The sequence below is a fragment of the Pteropus alecto genome, unplaced genomic scaffold, assembly GCF_000325575.1.
Source record: "Pteropus alecto unplaced genomic scaffold, ASM32557v1 scaffold21, whole genome shotgun sequence".
NCBI lineage: Eukaryota > Metazoa > Chordata > Mammalia > Chiroptera > Pteropodidae > Pteropus > Pteropus alecto.
This window is the reverse complement of record NW_006436282.1, coordinates 14500538-14525157: the sequence shown is the minus strand read 5'-3', so window position 1 is coordinate 14525157 and position 24620 is coordinate 14500538. Positions and strand designations below refer to the sequence as shown.

The window sequence follows — 24620 nt, the reverse complement described above, 5'->3', positions numbered from 1 at the left end:
GAGCCATCACAAAGCAGCTCAAGTTAATTATGACAATTATGAATTGTAGTTTTGTGTCTAGAGGTTCATCACAAAAGCTCTAAGGACTTAGCTTAATTCACATCTTTTACTAATTATTCAACCCTTAAATTCAACAAATACTTATGGAAGGCTTACTACATGCCAGCACTCTGCTAGGCATTGGAGAAACAGAGTGGAATAAAGTACGTTTTCTTTCTTCCAAAGCTGGCAGTAGAGTAGGAACACAACTATACTACAACGTGATCAAGTCTGGAAACACATTACTATTATATAGTGTGGTCAGATTTGTAGAGTGTTCGAGGCCACACAGCTAGCAAGCTATAGACACAATAAAGACTAGAATTCTAATTTCTTGATTCTGAGCCCACTGTTATTTTTACAACAACAATACTGCCTGCCCCAAAATATTAAATATGAGCAAATAAAACTAAATGTCATTTGAAATTAAGAATCATCGCAAATTTATTTGGAAATCACCAAACCTGGACGAAGCTGGATCAACACTTCTCCTGGTGTCACCTGGGTATTAATTTCATTTTCACTTGGTATTACGTGCACCGATGGGTATTCTATTGAATCAGTCGAGCAGCCTTTACTTATTAAATTGGAAACAATATCACAACGTTCACTCCTTGATCCACCTGAAATGAAATCCTGTTTAAAAGAAGGAAAATCACTGACATTTTTAGTGCATATCACCTCAATTATAACGACAGAATACCACATAACAAATATTGCAAAGAAGCCATCTTTTAATATTGCCCAAACTACGCAACTACTCAAAATAGCTTCATATTTCCAATAAGAGTTCTGGCAAGTTTGTCTTATTAAATAAAGCTTTAATTTTTAAATCTTATTTAAAAAGAAGAAAATGAATATTAAAGAGGAGACTTAAACTAAGTACTTTAAATATTGTTAACTGATCACTGTAAAATTATACCAACTTAATTCTTTCTAAATATTTTACTTTGGGAAGACTGCTCCAAAAGAAAATTTAGCCAAAATAGACCAATCAGTGGTTCCAAAAGTAACCCTTAGTTCTCAAAGAATTCAACTGGTATGTTTATTATATACTATTATGTTTGGAATATGGGAGCAAATCCTCAGAAGTCACATGCCTAATTAGGTGCAGAAAATTCATAAAAGAATGAATTGGAAACATACATTTCTTAGACTGTAAAATCCTCCAATGTCTTATACACACAACAGCCTGTAAATAATTTAGTAAACCAAGGAAGTTGCTCATAATGAGGCAGGGAGATAGAAGATGGCAACTCATTCTCCTGATTTTCTAACTGAATCTGGAACTTTCATTACCATTCACCATTGGCTAGTTGATGGTTATCCAATAGCCATCCAATATACTTAGAAATAATGGAGCAAGCTTAAAATTTATCTTGATTGAGAAAAATATTAATATTTTTATTCTTCATGTAACCATTTTTTTCCCTAAGAACAGGAAATGTATTGAAAAGTCTGGAGTATGTTTTATTATATATAATGTTGGCCTGAATTATTTGGAATATCTGCTTACACATTAGCTAGATACTTCAGTGATCTTCCTGGCTGTTTTGATCTGGCATTCAGTCATTCCTCTTTTAGTTCAGCTGATTCAGAGAATCGTGTTTCTAGTCAATTAATTATTCAGTCAAAGAATGTTGATTGAAAACTTACTCAGAGACAGAAGTTTGTTAGGTGCTGAGGGTACAAAATGGAACAAGACTGATAAAAGTTCTTGTTATCAAAGAGTGAATAGACCAGTGGTGAATTCAGCCATTAAGCAAGTAAATATAATTATCATGGGCGTTAATTTAGGGGAAATACAGAATGTCACAGGGTTGTGGAGAAAAGAGATTATCAAGTGTAATGTTAGTTAAATATGAGATCACTAATTATGAACAGGGACATTCCTGGCAGTGGTGAGTAAGTAGATGGGACAGTGATAGGCAATATATAAACATTCATTCAAGGATGTTAATTTAATTCCTATCTCAAATTAGAACAAGGGTTGGAAAACGAGGAACAGTGGGATAAATACAACCCATAGTCTGGTTTTTTTTGGCTTGAGTGCTAAAAATTTTTTTTTATTTTTAAAATGCTGTAAAACAATAAAAAAGATGAATATACAACAGAGACAATATGTGGCCCACAAAACTTAAAAAAAATTTACTATGTGACTCTGCAGTACTGATCCTGACTTTGATTGTGGAGCATTCTTGTAATATAAATATAATTAAAAGACAAAGAGAATATTTTCTTTACAGTCAAGGTTTCGAGGTGTCATTTGGCAAATGACTTCATGGAAACAGAAACATTCGATTTGCTTTGCTATTGACCATACACCTAGATTTTGCCTAAAGTTTAAAACGTTCAAATCTTTAATTTCTTGTATCCAAATGTATCGTATCTATTGATAAAATGTCAAGGTACCGAATGTGAGATTTGGTTTATAAACAACTTGGAGGTCTTCAGAAAAAGGTGGCATAGACTGCTATCAGATGTGTAACTTTCTTTCGGAAAGCCTCAGGCTAGGTTGGGGGGAAGATCTCGCTTGTCCCAGAGCCTGGGGAATATTGAGGGTGCGTAACGCTTGGTACATGTGTGCTCATCCATGCCTCACATGACAGGACAGAGACCAAGGGCCACATGTGTTTTACAAATGTAAAAACTCCAAGCCTTCAAGTCAGGAAAGCAATAAAGTACAAATAATTCTGAGTTTTCTTTATAGTCAGAGATTTTGTGATTTGTATATATAAAAAGGAAAAGAAAGGACTATGGTAAATTTACTGTGACTGTACATCAGGCTATGTCATTTGACCCGTAAATGTCAAATCATTTTGCTAAAATAGGCAAAGTAGTCTCAATTATTTTGTAATGTCTGAATCAGCACACTATTCTACACCTGAAGCTAATATGCCAAATTTAATAATTTAAAAAAATTTTAAAAAGGGGATGGGATGTTGTTTGCATTTTTAAATGGGATAGTCAGATGCCATCTGAACAAAACTGTAAAGGCTCGGTCAGTGAACTACAGGGACTTCTGCAGGGAAAAAAAATCACGCAGAGAGGGAACATACTGTGTAAGTGCCCCCAGGCAGAAAGAAGTATGCCTCGCTTGGGCAGGGAACAATAAGGAGGCAAGTGTAGAGGCCAGAAATAATAATAAGTAGTGAACTGCTGTTGAAAAAAAAAAAGAAACTAAGAAAAACACTGCCAATTTGACAATTCGATTTGAAAAGAGAAGAAAAGACCATGGCATCAAAACAAGGAATGGAATGCTGCCCCCACCCACTGTGGCTTCCTTTCCACTTCGTATAAAAGAAAAGAATTCGATGCCACACCCTTTTAATCTTTGGAATTTGATGTCATTTTAATTTCTTCTAATCTTATGTTTTACTTTTTCTTCAAGAAACACTCAAGCGAATTCATACTTCAGTCGTCTGCATCTAAAACCTATTTAGAATGAATAGCCCAGGTCGAAGTTCCTGTGGTTGGCTTTCTGTCACTTGTTACTTTTACCTGTTTAATATAATAACCTGGAGAGATAAGAAAAGTGTTTTCTCCTACTCGTTTCTGAGTCCTTCTGACTTTCAAATTCGGCAATCTGCATGGAAATGAAAGAATTCTGTCATCTTCCTTTTGACAGTGAATGCCTTTTGCATCATATTTTGTTTAGTGTAATTATGCTCCAAGACTGCTCTCTAACTTCTTGCTATGCAATCACAACCTGTACCTGACATATCAGACAGAAGAGGAAGAGAAACTTGTCAAGTCTTTCATATACGGTAAAGGGGACATGAGGCATTAAACTAGGTAATATCAATGAGATTCTGTCTATCTTAAATATTTTTAAATTACTTTTATGTAGCATGGAGAGAAAAAGAAGGTAAAATATATAAAACGACAGATTAACATGCTTTACAAGAATGTAGGAAAATTGAGTATACCTTGTGTAAATTTTCTAACAATCTTTTACTTTTGACCAGCTTTGAAAATTACATAAACCAGACATAATTTGTTACCGTTTACCTCCTCTAATTGTGAACAGAGGAAAACTGCATCTTTCCTTGACCCTTGCTAGTTGAGAAGTAAAAGACATCAGTTACATATGCCTAAGTAAGTGGTGGGCGATCTTTCAAAATCGACCATTACGTTCTTCCTCTCGATGATGTCAGGTCAGCTTGTAGGATGTGGACAGCTCTTTCTGTGAATAATAGGGTAGTGACTTGGCCCTAACACTGGTTCTTTCCCCTGAGGTTATATTCTTAACACAGGCAATTCTCGGAGTTTCCCAAGCCTGAATGAATTTTTCTAGCTTTCGTGGAAGTTCTTATAGTAACAACTCCCATTTTCTTAAGTAATGCCTGTGTCCAAATTGCTTCCCACATACTGTTTCACTTAATCTTCACAACAGAGCATCATAGCTACAATTATTATTTCCATTTTAGATCTAGGGAAAACTGAGGTTCAGAATGGGTTATGTTAACATGTCCACATTTATACAGTTAGAAACTGAACTGAGATTTGAATCCAAGCTGATCTCATGTCAGAGCCTACTTTTGCAGCACATAAATTAGACCACCTTGCACTACACAGAATATTTTGGGACTTGAACATCCAAGTCATTTCTGAATATTTTCTAAGATCCCTTAAGGAGGATTTGACCAATAGCAGACAAGTTGGCCTTCTCTAAGCAGGCAGTCACCTCACCTTTCCCCCTTGGCTTACTTCCTTCTATTTGACCAGCCATTCCCCTGAACACTCAAAATCCTTCCTCCAATGGCAGGACAGACATTGTAACTCCTGTTAACTGTGACTCTCCAGACTTTCTGTGCCAGCAGAGGTTTGAGATGGAGGAGAGGTCCCTCTGGAACCTGACATTCTATATGGCCAGCATATTGCATTTAGTGGACAATTGGGTTTCTGAACCATCTTTTGAAAGTTCTCTAAACTACACTCACTAAAATTCTTAGCAACTAATGTCAAGTTGGCACAAACTTCACAACTCTAAGGATCTTCCTCAGTGATGCAGGAAAAATCTAAAGTGGATTACTAGGGAAGGGTCAGAAAATTTCAAGCTGTGAAACATTCTTGACAAAGAAAAATCTGGCAGTAAGCTCCAAACTCAAGGTTATAGAGATGAGGCTCAAAGAACTGAGTGAATTCTGTCTTGTCATTTGGCTCATAGGAAGTAGAAGTGATGAGATTGGTCCCAGAAACTCTGGAATTATCCTCTCTATAACATTGCTTAACTCCATGGCTTCTCACGAGGCACTGCTTAGTTTTGAGTGACATCTGATTTTCTCACTCTGAAAGCCCATTGTATATTAATGGAGGCTTCAGGCTGTCAGTAGGAGGGATGCTTACTTTGAGACCTGGCTGGCTACAAAACTTTCCCCTGTCTCTTAACTCACTTTCTTTATAGAAGAAAGTAATGTTCACCATCTTTTGCTATATTCCAGCTTTCTTTTTCCTCCTGAGGGATGCATAAGGGCAAGCAGTAACAAAAAGTTAGAGATGTTTCTTTACGTCAGGCAAAAAGCCATTAAAGATCTATTTGTTCCAATTCTCAGAGACTACATAAATAAATATAAAATTACCTAGGTAATCTCCTAAAAGAAACTCCAAATTAGTAGATGGTTTCTTTGTCATAAATTATATAAAGTAGTTCTGATCGAAGATTACCACCACCAAAACAATACTCACAAGACAACTTTAGAGCCAAGAAAGAAGGAATGCATCATAATTGTTTTACTAAAGTTTGTTATTGGGATATGTTTCTCTTGTTAGAATATAAAAACACTGTTTCAACAATAAACATTTTCTGAATTATTCTCCATTCCACAGAATTTAAATGTATACATAGCCCATGAAGAGGGTCACGTGTCAAAAGAAAAGCACCCCATTTTCCATAAGTAACCAGTGAATTGATGTACAGTGTTATGAAATGGAGTAAATCACTTTTCTCCAAGTATTTCAAATAAAAAAGAATGAAACACCAATAAATTAGCTTGCTTTTCTTTAATAAGCGAGTAAATACAAGACAAGGATCCAACTTGGATATATAACCGAATGCCCCAAGCTGCAACAAAAATTTCATACAAAGCCTACTGACCTAGCACATTTATTATGTGTTTGCCAATTTTCTCTATAGAACAGATGGAAAACATAAAGTGGTTTGCACTTCATTTCAAAATTACCATAATTTTCCTAATAAAAATGTTACATTTTATAGTCATCCAGATATGCTGTTTCCAAGCATAAAACCAAATAAAATTTCCCTGATGCTCATCAGTATCTTTCTTTTTCCTTATGTACCTTCAAGGCACAGAATATTAGGGCAATGAAATTATGCTAGAGAGCATGTCAACTGTGAGAAAAAGAGAAAAGAGCAAAAAAAAAAAAAAGAAAGAAAAAGAAAAAAGAAAAGAAAAACAAAGAAAAAGAAAAAAGAAAAGAAAAACAAAGAAAAAGACACACCTCTTGAGCACACCATCCACATTCTGGACCCAGAGCAAGGCACCTGGTGCAGGACGCTGCATTTGAAGATGCACATCTATTGTTTTCTGCAATGAAGGATAAAATAAGGCGTTATGGTTTATTCTCCTATTGGAAGTATATACAGTTCTAGCCTAAAATGTATTTTAAAGCTGAAATAAACTGACCAACGGTTTTAAGTACATGACATCAAAAAATATATAATTTCTTTGGGGAGGATTTACCTGCTTACTGCAATTAATAGGGGCCACATTTCCTGGATAGTTATTGTTTGGTTATTTATAAAGGTTTGGGGAAATGAGGGTGGTAAAAATGTGATTTTAGTTAAGTTTTGGGGTTTGGATGGAATTCTGCTGCAGTAGTAGAGGACCCTCCAAGTTTTTTAGTGTGCTGAAGTTTCACTGTATTTCATATTATCTGAACCAATGAGGTGTTTTTGGATCTAGAATTTTTCCTGTAAAAATAATCATATGCAGACCTCAGTCTCAACATGTAAATCTATGTTGAGTTATAGTGAATGAATTTTCTGAGAAATAATCTTGATGGACATATAGTGTAATTAACCTGTGTTAATACTGATTATTTTGTCTTGAAGAATATCAGAACCAGATATAATGGTATGATTCACTATTTTAAAGGTACAATGGTTAAAATGGATGAGTTGTTTTAGTTAATCTAATTTCATTTCTCTGCTGGATCACTTTAAGATCATGACCAGTTGACTTTTCCATAGATACCCACACTTGGCTGTGACATTTTAACATAGTTGTGCCTGGAAACTTTACCTTTATTTCTCTAGCCTCTAACTACTTATACCGTTAAAAAGAGGCTCATCATTAGAGACTTACACACATAAAATAAGATAAACGGTGTGTTGTAAATTATTTTATTATGAGTTTTAAGTGGAACGATCACATGCTTTCTATATTCTTCCTATATTCCATACTTTACTATATACTATGAAATGTCCCAAGGACACTGGAAAGCACAGCGTTCTATCCAGCTCGCTTACAGGCACACAGTATATATACATAGACACCTGGCTGTAAGTAGCTCACAGTCCAGGTGAGAAGAGAACTATGTAAGCAAACAATAAAATACAGTGTTATAACGAAGCATAATAAGAGAGCTATCACCAAGGAACTATGGGAACGTAAGGAGGAACTTCTCATTCTGCTGGAGGGCAGGGGGTCGGAGGGAGGGGAAGATGGCATGTTAAAAGATGGCTCCCTCGAGGCAGTCAGTCTAGTATGTCTCTGCCATTTCATTTTGTTTCTTCTGACCTCTGTTTCTCTCTTTTAAAAAATGTAATAGGCATGAAAGAAGAGCATGTGTGTGCATAATCACACATGGACATGGTAGTTTGAAATGAGGTACAGCCTGCAAAATCTCTAGCTGTGCTCATTCAATTGGTTTTTCTTTTCCTTCTCTCTGAACTTGCCCCAACATTCTAGACACAGGGTTAAAACAGCTCTGATCTAGAAGAGTGGCATGGGGTGGGGTTTGGCAGTGGGGAAATAAAAGAGAGGAACTGTAGGAGATTAATCATAGCAGAAAGGTGCTAAGTGAGGTGGTAGTGAGCACTCTTCCCTGTATTTCCCAACACCAGTGAGTTCAGCTGAAAGTATCCTTCCCTAACATCCCTGCTGTTCTGTTATCTCTTCTCTGTGTCCTCTTGTGCCCTCTGTCCTTGCTTTATATCAACTTTTAAAATACATTATTCATAACTTCTTCACTAATCTAGATGCAGTGGCCTAGAATTTTTTCATTGGCCTGAATTCCATGGACTAAAAATAGCTAACGTTTTGGGCTCCCTTTACTACTAACGTGGTCATCTAACCATGAAGACACTATAGCCTAAAAACCTTCCATCTTGCTTAGGCTGCAAAACTGTAAAACGTGCTTATTCCTAAAGTATTCAGAAGAGAGAGAGTGACCTTTTCAGTTTTGTTCCCAGAAAGAAAACCAATTTAGTTCTAGAAGTCAAGCACATTTGCAGGCCAAACTTGACCTTTACCGACTCTTAAACTTGACCCATCTGGAACATGGAATTAAGTTTATTACAGATAGGACTTGACCAAGCCTTTTACTGAATAAGTAGGACTTTTGCTCTGGCAGTTAAGATTGCATTCTCATGGAAGCAAAGGAGGCGATTCTATGACTCTGGTCTTTGTTTCTAATGATTTTCTGACTTTGTCCTAAGTTAACCCAGATTCAAGTTCAAGTCAGGCTCCTACTTCCATAGCACATGTGGTAAATCCTGAATCTACAAGGAAAAATCTGTTTTCTTTATATTCTACTTTCTGATTGTTTTATTTAAAAAGTCCTATTGCCAACCTCTTTTCTCAAGCTTCAGACACCTAAAGAGGATGACGGAGAGGGATAGAAACTTTGGTTCTGTCAGTACTGCCCAGGTTCCAAGGCTGGCATTTCTGAGTCTCCATAACTACAGGAAAAATGTTCCCATAAATAGATATGTAAGAGGTGGGCTTATGGTTCTCCAGAACTGGAGGAAGGCCATAAATTGAACTCCATGGGAATAGTGTCAAACATTATTGCTGGAGAGTGTCATGGTTAGACTTTACAGAAGATAAGCCAGATACACTTTGGTAAGCAGAACTTTAAGGATTTTAATTTTAAATCATGCAAGTAAGTACCTAACACGAAAATATCACACCAATGATAGCAATTCTTTAAATGGCCATGCTACTATGGGGGTTACTTGTCACTCTGTGTTAGTAGTGTGTGTGTGTGTGTGTGTGTGTGTGTGTGTGTGTGTGGTGTCTGTCTGTCTGTCTTTCACACACACACACTTCTGTGGAAATAGAAATCCCTACACTGTACATACATCAATGCATGACTCCTGCTTACCGACAGGGGTGGTTTGTCATCAGCCCCTGGGTCTACTCTGTTCATTCGCATCCCTGATGCAGCATTGCAGGAAGGCTGCTTTCCAGAGGTGGTTTCCTAGCAGCCCTCAGTGCTGACACCTCATTAGCAGTTGTGCCTGAGTGGTTCTTCCCTTCATGATAGTGGTAGCTGCTTTCCAGCTATTTTTCCAGTGATGTGGCATTAAACACCTTGTTCTTTATGTTCTAGCACTGCATTTTTATTAAGGATAGTTTTTGTGGGTCCTAATATAAATCTTTAAGCCAATGGAAGCAGAATGATAATATTATAAACCACATATTCTCAGAACTCTATTTTGTACCAATTTCTTTACTCCTAAGTGCCTCACAAACCCCATGTCATTGAAAAAATGTGCTGCCATGATTGAAATAAGTAGAGGATTTCACATCATATTGTCAATAAGTGTGTCTATTATGAACAATTCTGTTACTTGATCTATGATCATGGGCTGAGAGTCTTATTTTTTTCTCAGTTTCTTACAACTGGAGGTAACAGACGTGATGAAGTAACATTGTAAACAGTTCCTGGGAACAAAGTTCTAAATTTTCATAGCACCGTTCCATGGTAGCTAGATGCCCTTGGGCTTGTTACCTAAATTCTCTTAGGTTCCATTTCCTCCACTGTAACACAGTGTTAACTATATTTCTATATCAAAATACTGATATGAGATGAAATAAGCAAGTATAAGCATGCCGAGCATAGTGCTTAGGGTATAGTAGGCACTCAGAAAAGGGACTGTTGTAATGTTGTTATAATTAATACTATGTTATATGTATATATATAAACATGTATATATGTATATATACATATGTATTTAATTCCAGCTTTTTTTTTTTTAAAAAAAGGAAGGTATTATATGTCTTTAAATTTGTTGTAAATGTAATTTGTCTTTAAAATGAAGCTCTCTTAGGTCACAAAGGCAAAGTTTTCAAAATATAGCTAATATATAAAAATAACTATTAAGTTAAAAGTTATTGTATTTATTTTAGCTATTTAAAAATTATTCTTAAAAGCAAATATAGTCAATTATGCACACATCAGTCCAATCTATTACAAATACAATTTTGGCATGACTAGAATTGGATTTCTGAAAATCTCTTAGAACACCTTCATGTTGTTTATATTTTGCAAAGTGAACACTGACTTAATCTGAATAACTTTTGAATTATTTCCCAGAATTAAATGTTTATGACGCATGTGAACTGACCTCTATAACTGTCTGTCATGAAGTATAATAAATATCCATTATTAACAGGATAGAGTACACAGAAATCAGGAAACTACATATTCATGACATTCACTTAGGTATTCTTTGTTTTAGACGATGTGTTTATTCATATCCTTTTGAGAATGTTTAATCTATAGAAGTGAAAGGAGAAAGAAAATGGACCCCTCAAAAAATTAAAAACCTCCAGAAGAAGATTCATTGTTTAGACTAAGATCTTTCCATAAATCAAGTAATCAGATCAAGTGAAAGTTTTAGAAAACATTTTTTAATGTTTTTCTAGTCTAAAGTATATGCCACAAAGTTTCAATAGACTTTAAAGGATGTCCATGGTTATCTAAAAGAAGGAACAACTAAAACTTAAAAACCGTAGTGTTTAATAGTGAGTATCAATCTTTCTAGATTCTCCTGTTTCTCCTAGACAAAATGATTTGTGAAAAATGCAAAAATACATTTTTTTCCAAGCAGTATCCTTTTCCTAATTGCATTTACTATACAAATTAAATTAAATTTGGATAATTATAAAAGCCACTTCCATTTTAAAAAATAACAAAGTAAACACTGTTATAACAAGTATATATTCTACTTTGATAACAGTCAAAACTAGGCGATTTGAGCACACATAGAATAGTTTGGAATAACTTTGGGGTTTCCTTTTTCTAGATGTGTATCATGGTTATGTGATGTTGCAGGTATGTTCAAAATACATTACCTGATTATTGAGAGCTCTCTTTTACACAGAAACTTAATACGTGCTATCATTTGATATAAAAATCAAAATGAAGAAATAGATTAGTATTCTAATCACTTGCCATTACCTAGTTATTCCAAGTTTTGATTTAGGAACTGTTTCTTAAAAGCCCTTACAAAAAATATAGGGAGAAAACATGTGGTTGGAGCTACTTCTTGGAAAAGCTGGCACAGGAAGGAAACAAAAAGTTAGTTAAATTTTAATAGGGATTAAGTAAAGCGGCATGGGAGAAAAGGTGGAAGCGTGGGGAGCTCTTTGTAAAAGGTAGATATGAGTAGAAAACTGAAGAGTCCGGGATGGTATTGCCTGAGGCTGTAACTCAAAACAGAGGGAGCAAGGAAATAGTACAACCACTTGCATTTCTCTTTCTCCTAGATTTTTTTCCCTTGGACTTAATATAAACCCAATCCAAAATTGCATTCTTCCTTTATTAGCATTTTTCATTTGCTCTTTTACTTAATGTTTAGAATATATGACGCAAATAATTTACTGTTGAAATAGACAAATAAGCAGATATAATAATTAAAATAATACATTTGTGGCAAAACTTCAGCTCACTAAAATATTTTTTTTCAGCAAATGCATATTTCAGCTGTACTCATATGTAGTTAGTTGAAACATTCATTTTAACATTTGTAGTTTGTTACTAAATTATAAATTCAGAAAATACTACTCTTTAGCAGCAATAGCCAGCCTAGAGTATTCCTCTCCTCTGCCTCTACCATAGTTTCAAATTTGCAGCAAATAAGCATTCAGCTCATGAAAATGAACATGAGTATATGGGGAAAACCATTTTTTTCTAAATAATTTTGCCTCTACTTACACTTGAAAAAACATACTCATATTTTTGTTTAGTGAAAAGCAGCTCAGATTTGTTTCTTGTCTTCTCTCTTAGCTATTCCAGTGATTAAGTTTGATAGTCCGAAGATATATTTTGAGGATAAGGTGGTGGTATAATAATGTTAATTCTTACATAGTGGCTCAGAGGAAAGGTAAGGGAATGAGGATATTATAAGAAAAACTAATTGCCCTAACTCCTCAGAGAAAGAACCTGAGATAGAGATTCTTGGCGAGTGATTTATTGAGAAAGGAAGTAAGGTAAGGTCAGAACAGAGTAAGGTGCTAAGCAAAGATATTGCAGTTGAAGTCTGCCCTCAGCCTGATTCTACCAAGAACTGGGTGCACAATTGATACCACAAAGTTGTCCCATTTTGAGGTGGGGGATGGTCTGGCTTTTATACCCTCCCATCATCTGTCATTGGCTGAGGGCAGGCTAGAGGGAGCTGTGGGGATAGGCTGGATTAACCCCCAAATATCTTAGCAATTTGGCTTGCTTTAGTGAAGGGTAGTTCTTTTGAGGAGGTGGCAGCTGTGAGCCATTAATGGCCAGAACTCAGAGCAGCTGGGAGTGGTGCACCAGCCCTGTAAAAGGATGTCTAGACCCACAGCACCCATCTTCAGACCCCCGGGAGCCTTTCTCATAGAAGCCAATGCTAAGGGTGGCAAAGGAAACGGGGGCCCCAGCCACCCACATCACCGTGGAGCTGCTGCCTACATTTTAATGTAAGAGGAAAATTCACCTGAGTTTTGAAGGATAAATTAATAAGAGAAAGACTTGAGCAGGACTAATGTAAATGCTTTTTAGAAATGTTAAGCGTAACATTACTTTACATGAAGTACCATCCACTCCAAAGAGATGTTTTTCATGTTTTGTTTTTTCCTGGAAAAGTAAAACTACTAGGCTGTCACTTCTTGGAGGACAGGTACTTAATCAAATATTTTCTCTCTATCCCCAGTATCTGAGCCTAGTGCCTGGAACTCACTCAATAAATGTGCGATCTGCTAAGTTGAGATTAATTTGGCAGGTTAATTTCTTAGGTTTTGATAGTTCTTGATTTTTTATTTTAAAATAATCTTCATTTCCAAAACCTATTTATTGCAAAAGGTACTATAATTATATTTACTTAATGATACACATCTGTATGAACTCATCTTGATGTTTCCTAGTGTGAAGAAAAACATACCTATAGTGACAAACTTCCTTACATTTGATTTTCTGATATTGTACAGTTCTGCTGATTTGTTTTAAAGCAAGTCTAGTTTCTTTCTAAAGAACTCTGAATATATGATGGAATGATTCTGAATTGAATTAGCACTTTTTAATACTACCATTATCAGAGGCAAAATGACCAAATTCACTTTTTTCTCATTACTCAGATCTAAATCAAATTTCAATTCAGCGAATGTTCTTCCCTACCCCTACCCGCATAATACTGAGTAATTTCTTACTTAGTAGAACTTCCTTATAATGCCGGTGTTAAGATACAGCACTTTATCTTTTCTTCTCATTAACCAGGTTTATAAGGCTTTTATTATGTGTAATCTTTATGTTTCAGGGACAAGTTTCAACCTCCTTTGTCACATAGCAAAAAATTTATGTGAGTTCAACAGGGTTTTATGCTAGCATAAATATTTTGGTGAACCAAAGTGGCGTGTTGGGGAGGGAGCCACTTTGAATGCTGGGCAGGTTAAGAAATGTTAGGGTAGTGCTACACATTCCATTAGTCTGCCCTGCCCTGTTTGGGGCAGTCCCAACATGAGTTAGAACTTAAGATGGACTGAGATGGCACGAATCAAAACTCTAGTTCATGACGGAATTTATAAAAGAACTATCGTGAAGCCACTGATGTCACTCATTTGTGTTGAAACAGGCTATCACAAGAAGTCTGGTCTGGGGGGGGGTCATATCACAGCCTTTCATTGTTATTCATTTACACACATTTTCGTCAACTTTGTTTTGAAAAACTTCTGATTAGAGCATGTGTTAGATGATTGTATAAATTATACTCTACACGAGTACACTTTTTAACTTGAAAGGAGGTGGGCGCTATTAGTCACACTGGTGCCACAGGTATAAATTGGAACTCTTCAGGTAAACTGAAGCCGCAAATGCATAGTGGCATTAGGGGGTGGCTGACAGGTTTTGAAAGATAGGTACAATGCAGAAAGCTGGTTAAAATTTGTTTGTTTTTAGGTTACATGCTATCTACATCTTGATATATATTCTTCGATGTGGGAAAGAGATGAAAGAGTATAAAGAATATTTGAAATTTGCCTTCGAAAATGACTTGGTGGTTCTTATTTCCTAGACAATGAAGTTTCTCTAGGTGGGGCAAGCAGGTATTCAGCATACAGCAAGAATCATTCCTGAAGAGGATGACATTTAGTTTTGCTTTTGCTCCTTTACCTGAGCACATCAGTTTGTCTTCTGACACTCACTCACTCACCTGGTGGGAATTTGTGAGAAAGCAAGAAAAACTCAGGAAGATAGAAGAGGTCAAAACACAGCATCTCTCAGAATAGCTTTCCTACTTCAGACTTGGAACTTCAAAATGGATCAAAATCTTAAGATTCAGGGAGGGCTCCAGAGGCCCCTCTGAGGCAAATTCTGGTTAAAGCTGCATTTGTCTAACTTGGAAAAGCAATATTAGTCATGTGCTTTGTGTCTTGTTTTATCTGGAACTTTTCCATACATTCCATCTGTCCTGTTTATGAGGCACACTCCCTTTTTATAAAAGCCAAAATATTCACCGGTTTCCCACTCTGTTCCTCTAAATAATGTTTTTAATCTAACATACTGGAGTTCCAGGGGCTCTTCCTATTTTCCTCTCCAATTCTTGGCAGGTATGAATTTCCTTTCTCCCCCTAAAAAAAAAAATCACACTGCAATTCATGTCAAAACCTCAAATGCTATAGTTAAGGAGGTAAAAAAAAAAATGCCTTAGGATAGTAGGAATGCAATTTCTACATTATATTTTTTAAAACTAAAGTCACAATGCAGGTGTGCACTTGATTAGAGCAGCAAAGAGATACCCTATATTATAAAGACTTTTTTGTTCTACGTAAAATAATAAAATAAAATAAAACTCAGAGTGAATTTTAGGTTATTTAGCATTTGATTTTCCTGTAATTACATCTTAAAGAGTAAAAAGATATTTATATTTGATTCTGCCACTTGAAAAATCAAGTCTATATATACAATAGATAAAATTAGAGAAAATAAAAAATAAGTATTTATTAAGTGATTACTCTGTTTTGAATCCTGTACCAAGCACTTTATGTGTATTATCTTATTGAAATTTTATTCCTATAAGGAAAGCATTACCGTGTCCATTTTACAGATGGGGAACTAAACCTTCGGCAAAGTCTCATCCCAAAGTCACACAGCTAGTAAGTACAGACACCAAGTTTGAACCCAGTGCTGACTACAGAGCCTTTTCTCTTAAACACCGTCCTATATGCAGTAGAGAACACCACAAAGACAGTTATACCAAAGTATGATTTAAAACACTTGCTAATTGTAGTATGATTTGTCCTTAATAATAATTCCCATGAAAGATAATTCTTTCATACAAGTAGTATGTCATTACTTTTCCCATCATCAGTCTTACTTGAGAGATGAGGGTATTAGATTCCCTCCCACAGGATTGTTTTCTGTCCTTAGTGCCAAAGACCTCCCTAAATACTTCGATGCCCTTTTCAAAATTCATCTTATTTCCATGCACAAGGAAACTCTGAGTTTTCACACCAAAGCCCCAGCCTGAACGTTGCACCAACTGCCTGAATTAGATTGGTTGGCACTTTCTGAGCATGGGGGAGTGTTTCGCCTTTTACAACCGTGTTTCCCCAACCTCTTGCCAGGGGATGGCTGTGGGCTGCATGCTAACTAGGCAGAAGCACTTGAAATGGTGTTCGTAGTTGCTGTTTCCATTTGTGAGTTTCCAGTTCTGCCCTGGAATCCAAACCAGGAATAGGGAAGCAGGCAACTTGTTCTATTCTCTGCCTATCCTCTGACCTTGGCTTCATAATTTAAATTTGTTGTTTTTTTGCTTCCCTGCTGATGAAGTAGGGAAAATGCTCCTCTTTTTTATGTGCTGTATGCATCCACAGAGCTGTAAAAACACTTTAAAAAGCAGAATATGAATTATAATGACATGATGGGTGGAGAACATTTGCTTTATAGCATATATAATTCTGTTAACTTATGAGAATATTTTAAGATGCAATGTATTATAACAAAATCGATTTATTTGAAAAGGCCATCCAAAACCCTATCAATTAAGTATATCAGTTGCCCAGTAATACAGAATCATTCACTGTTTTATGTTTTAACATTGTCAGCAAAGAGGCATAAGCAAAGTTTTGACGGACGGAAGTGTTCTGTATGCAGATTGTTGCGGTAGTTTCACAGGTCTACACATTTGTCAGAACCCCTTGATAAACACTTTAAAAGATACAGTTTCTTGACGTAAGTCATATCAATACATTTGATTTAATTTAGCATTGTAAATTTTACTTTTGGGCTCAGGCAAGGGAAATTCTGAATTCTAGTAAAAAAGTTTTCATTTATCTACCTTATGGGATAGAAATGTAATCTTCTATAATACTTTAATTACCTTAAACTATTTCAGTGAATAATTTCCCAGTTTAATTTTATTGGCTGATATTTGACTAGGTACTTCTTTATAGGTATATATCAGTTACCAGTGCTTTACTTCACAGTCTGCTTGCTCCTAAGAACAAGGATATTCTCTTACAGATCACCATGGAGTTGGTTAATTCAGGGCATTTAATGGTCATATTATATCATGAACTAATCTATACTCCATATTATACTGTGAAATTCTCATTCCATATTCTTCATATTTTCCAAAATGGCCCAGCTACTATTTCTCCTTTATTAAATCTCAGCTTTATTGGAGTTCATCATTATGGGTAAATCTTCAACCAATGCTTTAATTTTCCCCTCACTCTCACTGGCTGCTTGTAGGGTCCTGCCCCACTTCCCACCGCCCAACAGTATCAGCTTTTGTTCTTGCAAAGTTCACAGCTCATATTTAACATGCCCTTCCCCACCTCGCCATCACCAGACACTTTTCTAAATTTTATAATGTATTTATTACCTTGCTGACGGTTTCTGCCTCATCAGATTCCATGTAATCACCCGAATCATCCCCACATCACCCTATTTCCATCTTGGACAGAGTCATTGGAAATCTCTGAAACCAGAGGAATGTGGCAGGGAATTCTCATGAGCTAAAAGGGGCCACTGGATCAAGAAACAATGAAAGAGTTCTTAGGCCCAAAGACCAAAGAGAAACAGAATGAGTGACAAATTCAGGTGGAGCTACAGGATAGGACAGAAGGCAGGCTCCTGAGCCAACAATTCTACATATGAAGTTGAAAATAAACAGAACTAGGTCAGACGCAAATGTTGTAGGTGCCTAGGTAAAAGCAAAAAAAAAAAAAAAAAAGCATCTAAGCAACAGCTTAAATCTTAGCATCTAAATCTGCCTTCAGAAGGCACTGTCATGGGCACATTAAGGATTGGGTCTCTTCTAAGAAAATTCCTTTCTTACCTCATGTAGCCCCTGGGTCTTGCTTTATTCATCTCTTATTGATTTTCCATCATCCTTTCTCACCTTTACTACTCTAATTCTTTCTCCTCAAATCCCCAAACACTTCCATCAATTCTTCGTACTTAAGATGTCACCCTAACCTTACCTTGATATTACCTAGACGATTTAAATTACTTTTTTTAACTCAAAATTGTCTTTGTTCTCTTTTCAAAGGGAGGAGTTTTCCTCCTTGCCAGGATTATTCTGTCTAGTAAACTGCTCACTCCAAGGCAGACAATAATTTCCTAATTTCATTTAGCAACTAGTATTTAGCAATGTTTAAATATCCCTTGTCTTTTAACAGTGAGTAGGCACTCTGTCCCTTCTTCCATTTTCACAACTAATTATCTTTTTATATCTTTGGCTTTTTTTACATCTCTCTAAACAACGCTTTGTTGGCTTCATGAACTAACATGACTCTAAGTTTACCTCCTTGCATCTGATCACCAAACTAGTATCTGCAATTCCAAGCTCTCACCCAAGCTTCTGTCTTGACTTTTCAACAATATGTTGGGCATCCCACTTAGACTCCTGTTGCAACCTCAAAGTCTGCAAGTGTCAAGTAAAAATCATCTTCCTATCCACCAGTAGCTCTTCCTGACCTGACTGACTTATTTCTGCTAATTACATTATTTTCCTGGTTATTCTGCTTTAAATCTTTGTTGTCAATCTTGACTCCTCCCTCTACCATAATCCCTGTAACCCGTCGGTCACCAAGACTTTTTTGCTTTTACCTAGGTATCCATAGCATTCATCTTTCCCTTAGTGGACGTCAACCCTCTTTAGACTCATTATTTATCACTTGTTTTGTTGATTATTGATTATTCACAACTTTTTCACAGTCTTTTTTACCTTGGGTATCTACCACTAAGACTCTTTATATACATCACTGCCAGATTCACTTCCTGATACATAGCCCTTAATATATCACATTACTACCCTACTAAACAATCAAATAAAAAGCTTTCAATGGTTTATCTTGCCACCTGAGTAGTAAAGTTCAACAAATCTATCTATAGCAAACTCTCGCTCCCTCACTTCTCCCAAGTGCCCTACATCATGACCAATGTGCATGCGTCCCTGCCCTGCATGCAGCCATTTCCCCCTGTTGCAGCCCTTCCAGTTCTTCAGTATCCAGTTTAGACACGTATCTCACACATTTCTGCCAACATTTTTTTCCTGCTTTCTTCAGATGTAGCTGATCTCTCCACTTTCAAATCCTTTTAAAAATTTGCATCGTGATCCTTACATTCCACATTGAATTATAGTTACTTGTATGTATGTTATTTAGTTATTCGTGTTTTATTTAGTTAGTCATGTGTTTTGCAAGTGTGTATATAATTTACATGTGACATACATGAAAATATATTTAGCAAGAAGCAAATTTCCCCAGGGAGGAGATGACGTTAGGTTGTTTGGAAAGACTTCATCAAACCCTTTCAAAACATTGCTGGTTTGTGCCATCTTCTGGCAACCAGCTTCATAATCTGGGGTCAAGGGTCTCCCTGGGCATCCAAAGAAAGTCTGTCTCCCATTTGGCAGGAGATCAGGTAAAGTGAATGCCATCATACCAGAACTAAATCAGGCTTCCTCAGAACTCTTCCCTTCCTTTCATAGGAATGAAGAACAAGCCTGAGAACCTCCTCCCCTCAGCAGTCAGAGCCTCACTGCCTCTATCTACTTGAGTACACAAACACTGATCTCACTTCTCCTCCTCTATGTCGACCCTTTAAGGAGTCTAAGACTTGCAGATGCCCTTCATTTTCCCTACGTGCTCTCACCTCTATAGACTCTATACAATCTCTCTTCTTTCTCCATGGGCACTCCTTTACAACTCCAGAATCTCTCTCCTTCTGCTCTCCAAAATTCATAGCCATTCCTTCTTGCTCTGATGAAACCTGGCCCTCCGCTGAGGACTGGCTTCTCTTGCTGTCCCCATGAACAATGGTTGATGTTTCTCCCACAACTTTCACAATGCTGGGCCTAGAGGTAGACAGCCCCGCTCCTTAGTTCTCATTGCCAATGCCAGAGCATTCTCCCTCCCTCATCCCTAACCCCATCGCAGCTTTTATACTCTGAACTTAGGTTATATCACTCTGAACCCAGGCATTTACTGACCCCATGGTGATGCCTTCTCATTTCTAGACAATTTTGACTTCTTGCTTATTATCACACTCTCCATCAGTACTCTTATTTCAGTTCTTGGCAATTTTAGTAATATATGCAGATCATCTTTGCAATACCTGGATGCCTCACTTCCTTGTTCTCTTCTCCAATTATTCTGTCCTCCACTCTGATTTAGCTACTTGCTTCCATGGTCATTGCTTTAGACCTTGAAATTAGCAGTAACTGCAACCCATATTACCCTCTCTGAACACCACCTGTCTTTCAATCTCACTCACTCCTTCCAGGATCCAGACACCAACAATTTGCCACTTCCAGTCCTTTCATCTACGTCACATTTACATCTCCTTCTCCAGTACTCCTTACTCACCATCTGAGTTTGCTTTTTCTCTACAGAAGGTGCCAGATGTACAGCACCTTCTAGCTTGCCATACATTCTATTTATTTTGTCTAAGGTCTGCCTTCTCTCATTAGAATATAAACTCCATGAGGACAGATATTTCTGTTTGTTTTGTCCACTGCCCTGACCCTAGGGCTTACAGCAATATTTACTAGCACATTGTAGAGACTCAGTGCTTATTTGCTGAATGAGAGAATGCATGCATGTCTCCTCTGCATTGATCAAATTTGTCCTATGTTCTCTCGTTCTCTCTTCTCTTTCTCTCTATCTGTCTCTGTCTCTTTATTTCTATGTCACTCTTGGGAAGCTTCTGTTACTCCCTCTGGCCATTCTGTACTGCTCCCCAACACTCACATATAACACAATTTTTTTCAAAGTGGCAAAGTGAATTTTGCCACTTGATATCCCTACTTTACTCATTTGAGAAATCAATGTATACTTCTGTTCTTCCTGTCTTTACACATTCATTTAATACTTTGTACTAATAGGTAAGAACAGTGCAAGTGATCATGTGTATCATTAGGATACAGGATACAGTCTGAATTTTGCTTTATGTTGATGCATTGTATGACAGTCTCTAGGAATATACTGTGCCTAAAAAGGTGAACCACATGTGTAGTAAAATCTAAGTAGTTGGAACCTTCAGTTACTCAAGCTATACACTTTAATTCTCTGCTAAAGCATAGGAAAAAATTAAAACTAAGTATTAGTAAAGAGACTCAAGTTTCTGTCTTGGTGTCAGGACACATCTGACCTGTCTGATTCTAGAGTCTAAAGCCCTGCAGCACTAATGACCTAGACCGCCCACCTGAGCCTCACCTCACTCCCTTGTGTCCTTGTGAACTGTGGGGAACTCACAGTTCCCCAGCCCAGCTGTCCCATTTGCATGGTATCTTACGTCTCCTCTGTTCCCACAGCAATGGGCACAATGCCAAATGTACTGAGTAGGTGCTCAAGCATTACCTTTTGATTTATTGATATATACCAATACCTATTGATAACTATGAGGCTTTCCTCAAATCTCAAAGTCTGAATGCTGTACTTACTGAGACAGGAAATTTTACAACTACATCTTTAAAAGATTTTCAAAGAAAGAGTCAAAATATGAGTGACCATGGATTTAATTAATTAAAATACCACCTTTCACCTGTACTCTAGGTAACCTGGGTTTTACTATAACTGTTTTTCACATTCTTATGGGCAGCTCTGTTAGTATTATTAAAAGATTTCTTGATTAGGAGGAAGAGGATGGGCAATAATTTGGTCAGAAGAGGAAAGGACATTATCATCTGGGAATAGAAAGCAGAAAATTCTACTTCTTAAGGATTTTGGAAGTTGTAATGATTTGGATGGCATCCATCCATCTATGACTTGTTTGGTAATTATGTCATACCTGCTGTGACCATGGCATTATTCAGGGTCTTAAAGATAAGTTACCTGTCTTGTGAAGCTTATAGAGTAACAGCAAAAACTGACATATGACAGAATCTTAACAAATATGCTATGAAAAGGACCCGGCAGAGTGCTATGGCAGCAGATGACTAGAATAAATCTCTTCAAGGGGAAACAGGGAAGGTCAGTGAAAACTTCCTTGAGGAATTCACCAGGTTCTTTTATTACATGATTGCCTCTCTCTTCTGTCTGGCTCCAAATATATGCTGCCTGTTAGAAGTCACACAGTATTGTTAGGTTGCTATTGAGAGTCAGCCCGTTCAGACGGATTGGTAAAAGCTGGCCAAACAGCAGCAACCCATTCAGAGAAATGAAATCATCCCTCAACATCCAACACCCCAGGTCTAATTTTTGATATCCGAATCCCTCTGTTTTCTACTCAGCTTCCCCTTGTACCTCAGATCTCTTTTGTCTTCCGACACTTAATTATCCTTTTCAGGTGCAACCCCTCTACTTCTGCTAGACTCCCAAGGCTGCCTTTTAAAATATACCATCAAGTATGATGATATTTGAATAGGAGCTACTCCCTCACCATGACTGAGGCTATAGGGCGCCTCTCTACCCTGCCAGACCCATGTTACAGATCCATTGAGTATGCAAGATAGGGCAGTTTATCTACCCCTTCTGGCCTGGAAGGCTCTGCTCTATCCCCAAATGACAACCAGACTCCAATGTCTGTTCCTAGGTTTCTGTTCTCACATGCAACATGAGTACCTTTGGCTATTGATTACCTCCTGGACAACCCCAAAACACCCAGATTTCCACCACACTTCACTTTTGCATGCCAACAAGTTAGAAAGAAGATGAAAGAAAGGACTCTTTCCAAATATGCCAAGGGTATATAAGTTATGGGTAGTTTCTTCTAAGATTCTGGAATTCCCTGTCTCCCATTGCTCCTGTGATATCTCCTATGATCTTTTAGATGGGGGGGGGGGTCACTGTATATCTGGGCACCATCCAACAGCCTGCCTTGTATAACCAACTCATTTGGACCATCCTGAGCCACTTATTGTACAGCATCATGAAAACCCTAGAAAAGTGAGTCTGTGCTCTTAAGGGTGGGGTTCTTTGAGTGCCACTATACTGGCGAGGTGGGCTTCCAAAGTTTGGGTAATTCCATATTTCTTGGGATTTTGTGGGTGTTTAGTTCCCTGTTTATCAATAAGGACCCCTAACAATACCCTAAACTAGATTGACCAGTTAGTAGGTTTTCTGGTCAATCTAGTTTAGGGTATTGTTAGGGTATTGTTATGGCAGCTCTACAGAACCAGAAGTCTCAATTTCAATTGAGTACTCTGGCGCATGAATTCTTTAACATAGAGCTAAAGCTCCTAATTTATCAACGGGTCAAGAAAACCCTGGTTACATGTGTGGGATTTTTTTTTTTTTTAATAAGCCCGAAGAAATCGATAAGTACTCAATGTAGAAGGCAAAAAGACCCTGGTTACATGTGTGGGATTTTTTTTTTTTTTTAATAAGCCCAAAGAAATCGATAAGTACTCAATGTAGAAGACAAAAATCCATGCCATTTGGACAAGATTATAGAAGTCTGTCTTGTAGGGAAGAGGCGTGTAACATCCAGTCATAGTTCTAACTGACTAAACATTTCCGCACTGCCAGGTAATTCAGTCAGAAGTAGCACTAGTCTTTTTCAGCTTCAAATTCAAGCATATCTCTGGGAGGCATAATTTGTCCAAAAAGCCCTGATATCTGAATTTTCATAATGTCCATAAATCAACTTCTGCCCCAACAAGTCTATCGCCAGATAATCTAGTCTGCAACCGTGTTCTCAGAGAACAGTGACCTCTGACGTCAATGCTGTGCTGACCTCCGAGTAGCCAAGGGTCAGCCCTGGACATGCATATCAACACCATGTGCACCTAACAGGGAGCATAGGGCCTTATTCTCCAGCTGTTCTGAGTTGCCTGTAGCAGGGTAGTTACATGCTCAAGAACTCCCTCCCCTTCTCCTGCCGCATCTTAGTCCCATCAGGTGCTACCAAGGATTCTTTAAGTGGCCTGGATTCTTTAAGTGGCACCAAATAGGCTACACCCACTGAATTAAGGACTGATGCTAATTCCATCCTTATATTTCCATCATCAATCTCAGAGGTCAGGCACTGTGATCATATACATTGGCCCTCACTTTAGTGTGTGCACTGCCTCTGTGTGGTTGTGGTTGAAACATTCACCCAAAGGGACCTTTTTAACTAAAATTCAGGATGCCTGAAACTGACTCCCTTCTTGAAAATCTTTTTCAGTGTTACTGTCTTTCAGATAAATTCTCTTGGAACTCGAGCCCCATGTATTATTTCTAGAGGGTTTTCTTTTGCAAATTATGGTCCACTTGTCCTCAATTCACCGTAAAAATCCAAACCAAATGCACAAAAAGACAATAGAGCAATACCTTGGGAGGTATACGTTGTACTAAGAAAGAAACCGGCGAGGTCACTTTTCTGCCAATAATACAGTTCTGCTACAATGAATTCTTTGTTTCCAACTAGAACAGCCAGTTCTACAGCAATTCCTGCACACCCCAAAACTTTAGTGCATTCTTTGTTCTTCTGCAGTTAATGAATACCTTTACAACACTAGGCGTAGGCAGCCCGGCCTTCTAGCCCCACTCAAGCAGGCAATTAGGAAAGATATTCTCTAGTTTAGCATTCCTTAAGGTACTTCCTATCAACCTAATCTTGTAGAAATCCGAATTTTTTTTTAAATTATTTTCTTTGCTCGACCTCATAATATTCTAAAGCTCCTTTGAGGCATAGTGGTAATACCT

The 24620-nt window shown here is 37.3% G+C and overlaps 1 protein-coding gene across 2 annotated transcripts in view; it reads right to left on the bottom strand.

Annotated features, from left to right (window-relative positions):
- The window catches only part of ITGB8 (integrin subunit beta 8), a 73934-nt gene that overhangs the window by 40894 nt on the left and 8420 nt on the right, over positions 1–24620 (bottom strand). Inside the window, exons 2-3 of one of the 2 annotated variants that reach the window (XM_006911976.3) lie at positions 6502–6587; positions 504–675 (exon numbers count right to left, since the gene is read on the bottom strand). In XM_006911976.3, the coding sequence (XP_006912038.1) occupies positions 504–675; positions 6502–6587 (258 nt within the window). The remainder of the gene's footprint in view (positions 1–503; positions 676–6501; positions 6588–24620) is intronic. The other variant, XM_025046921.1, reaches the window with a different exon arrangement.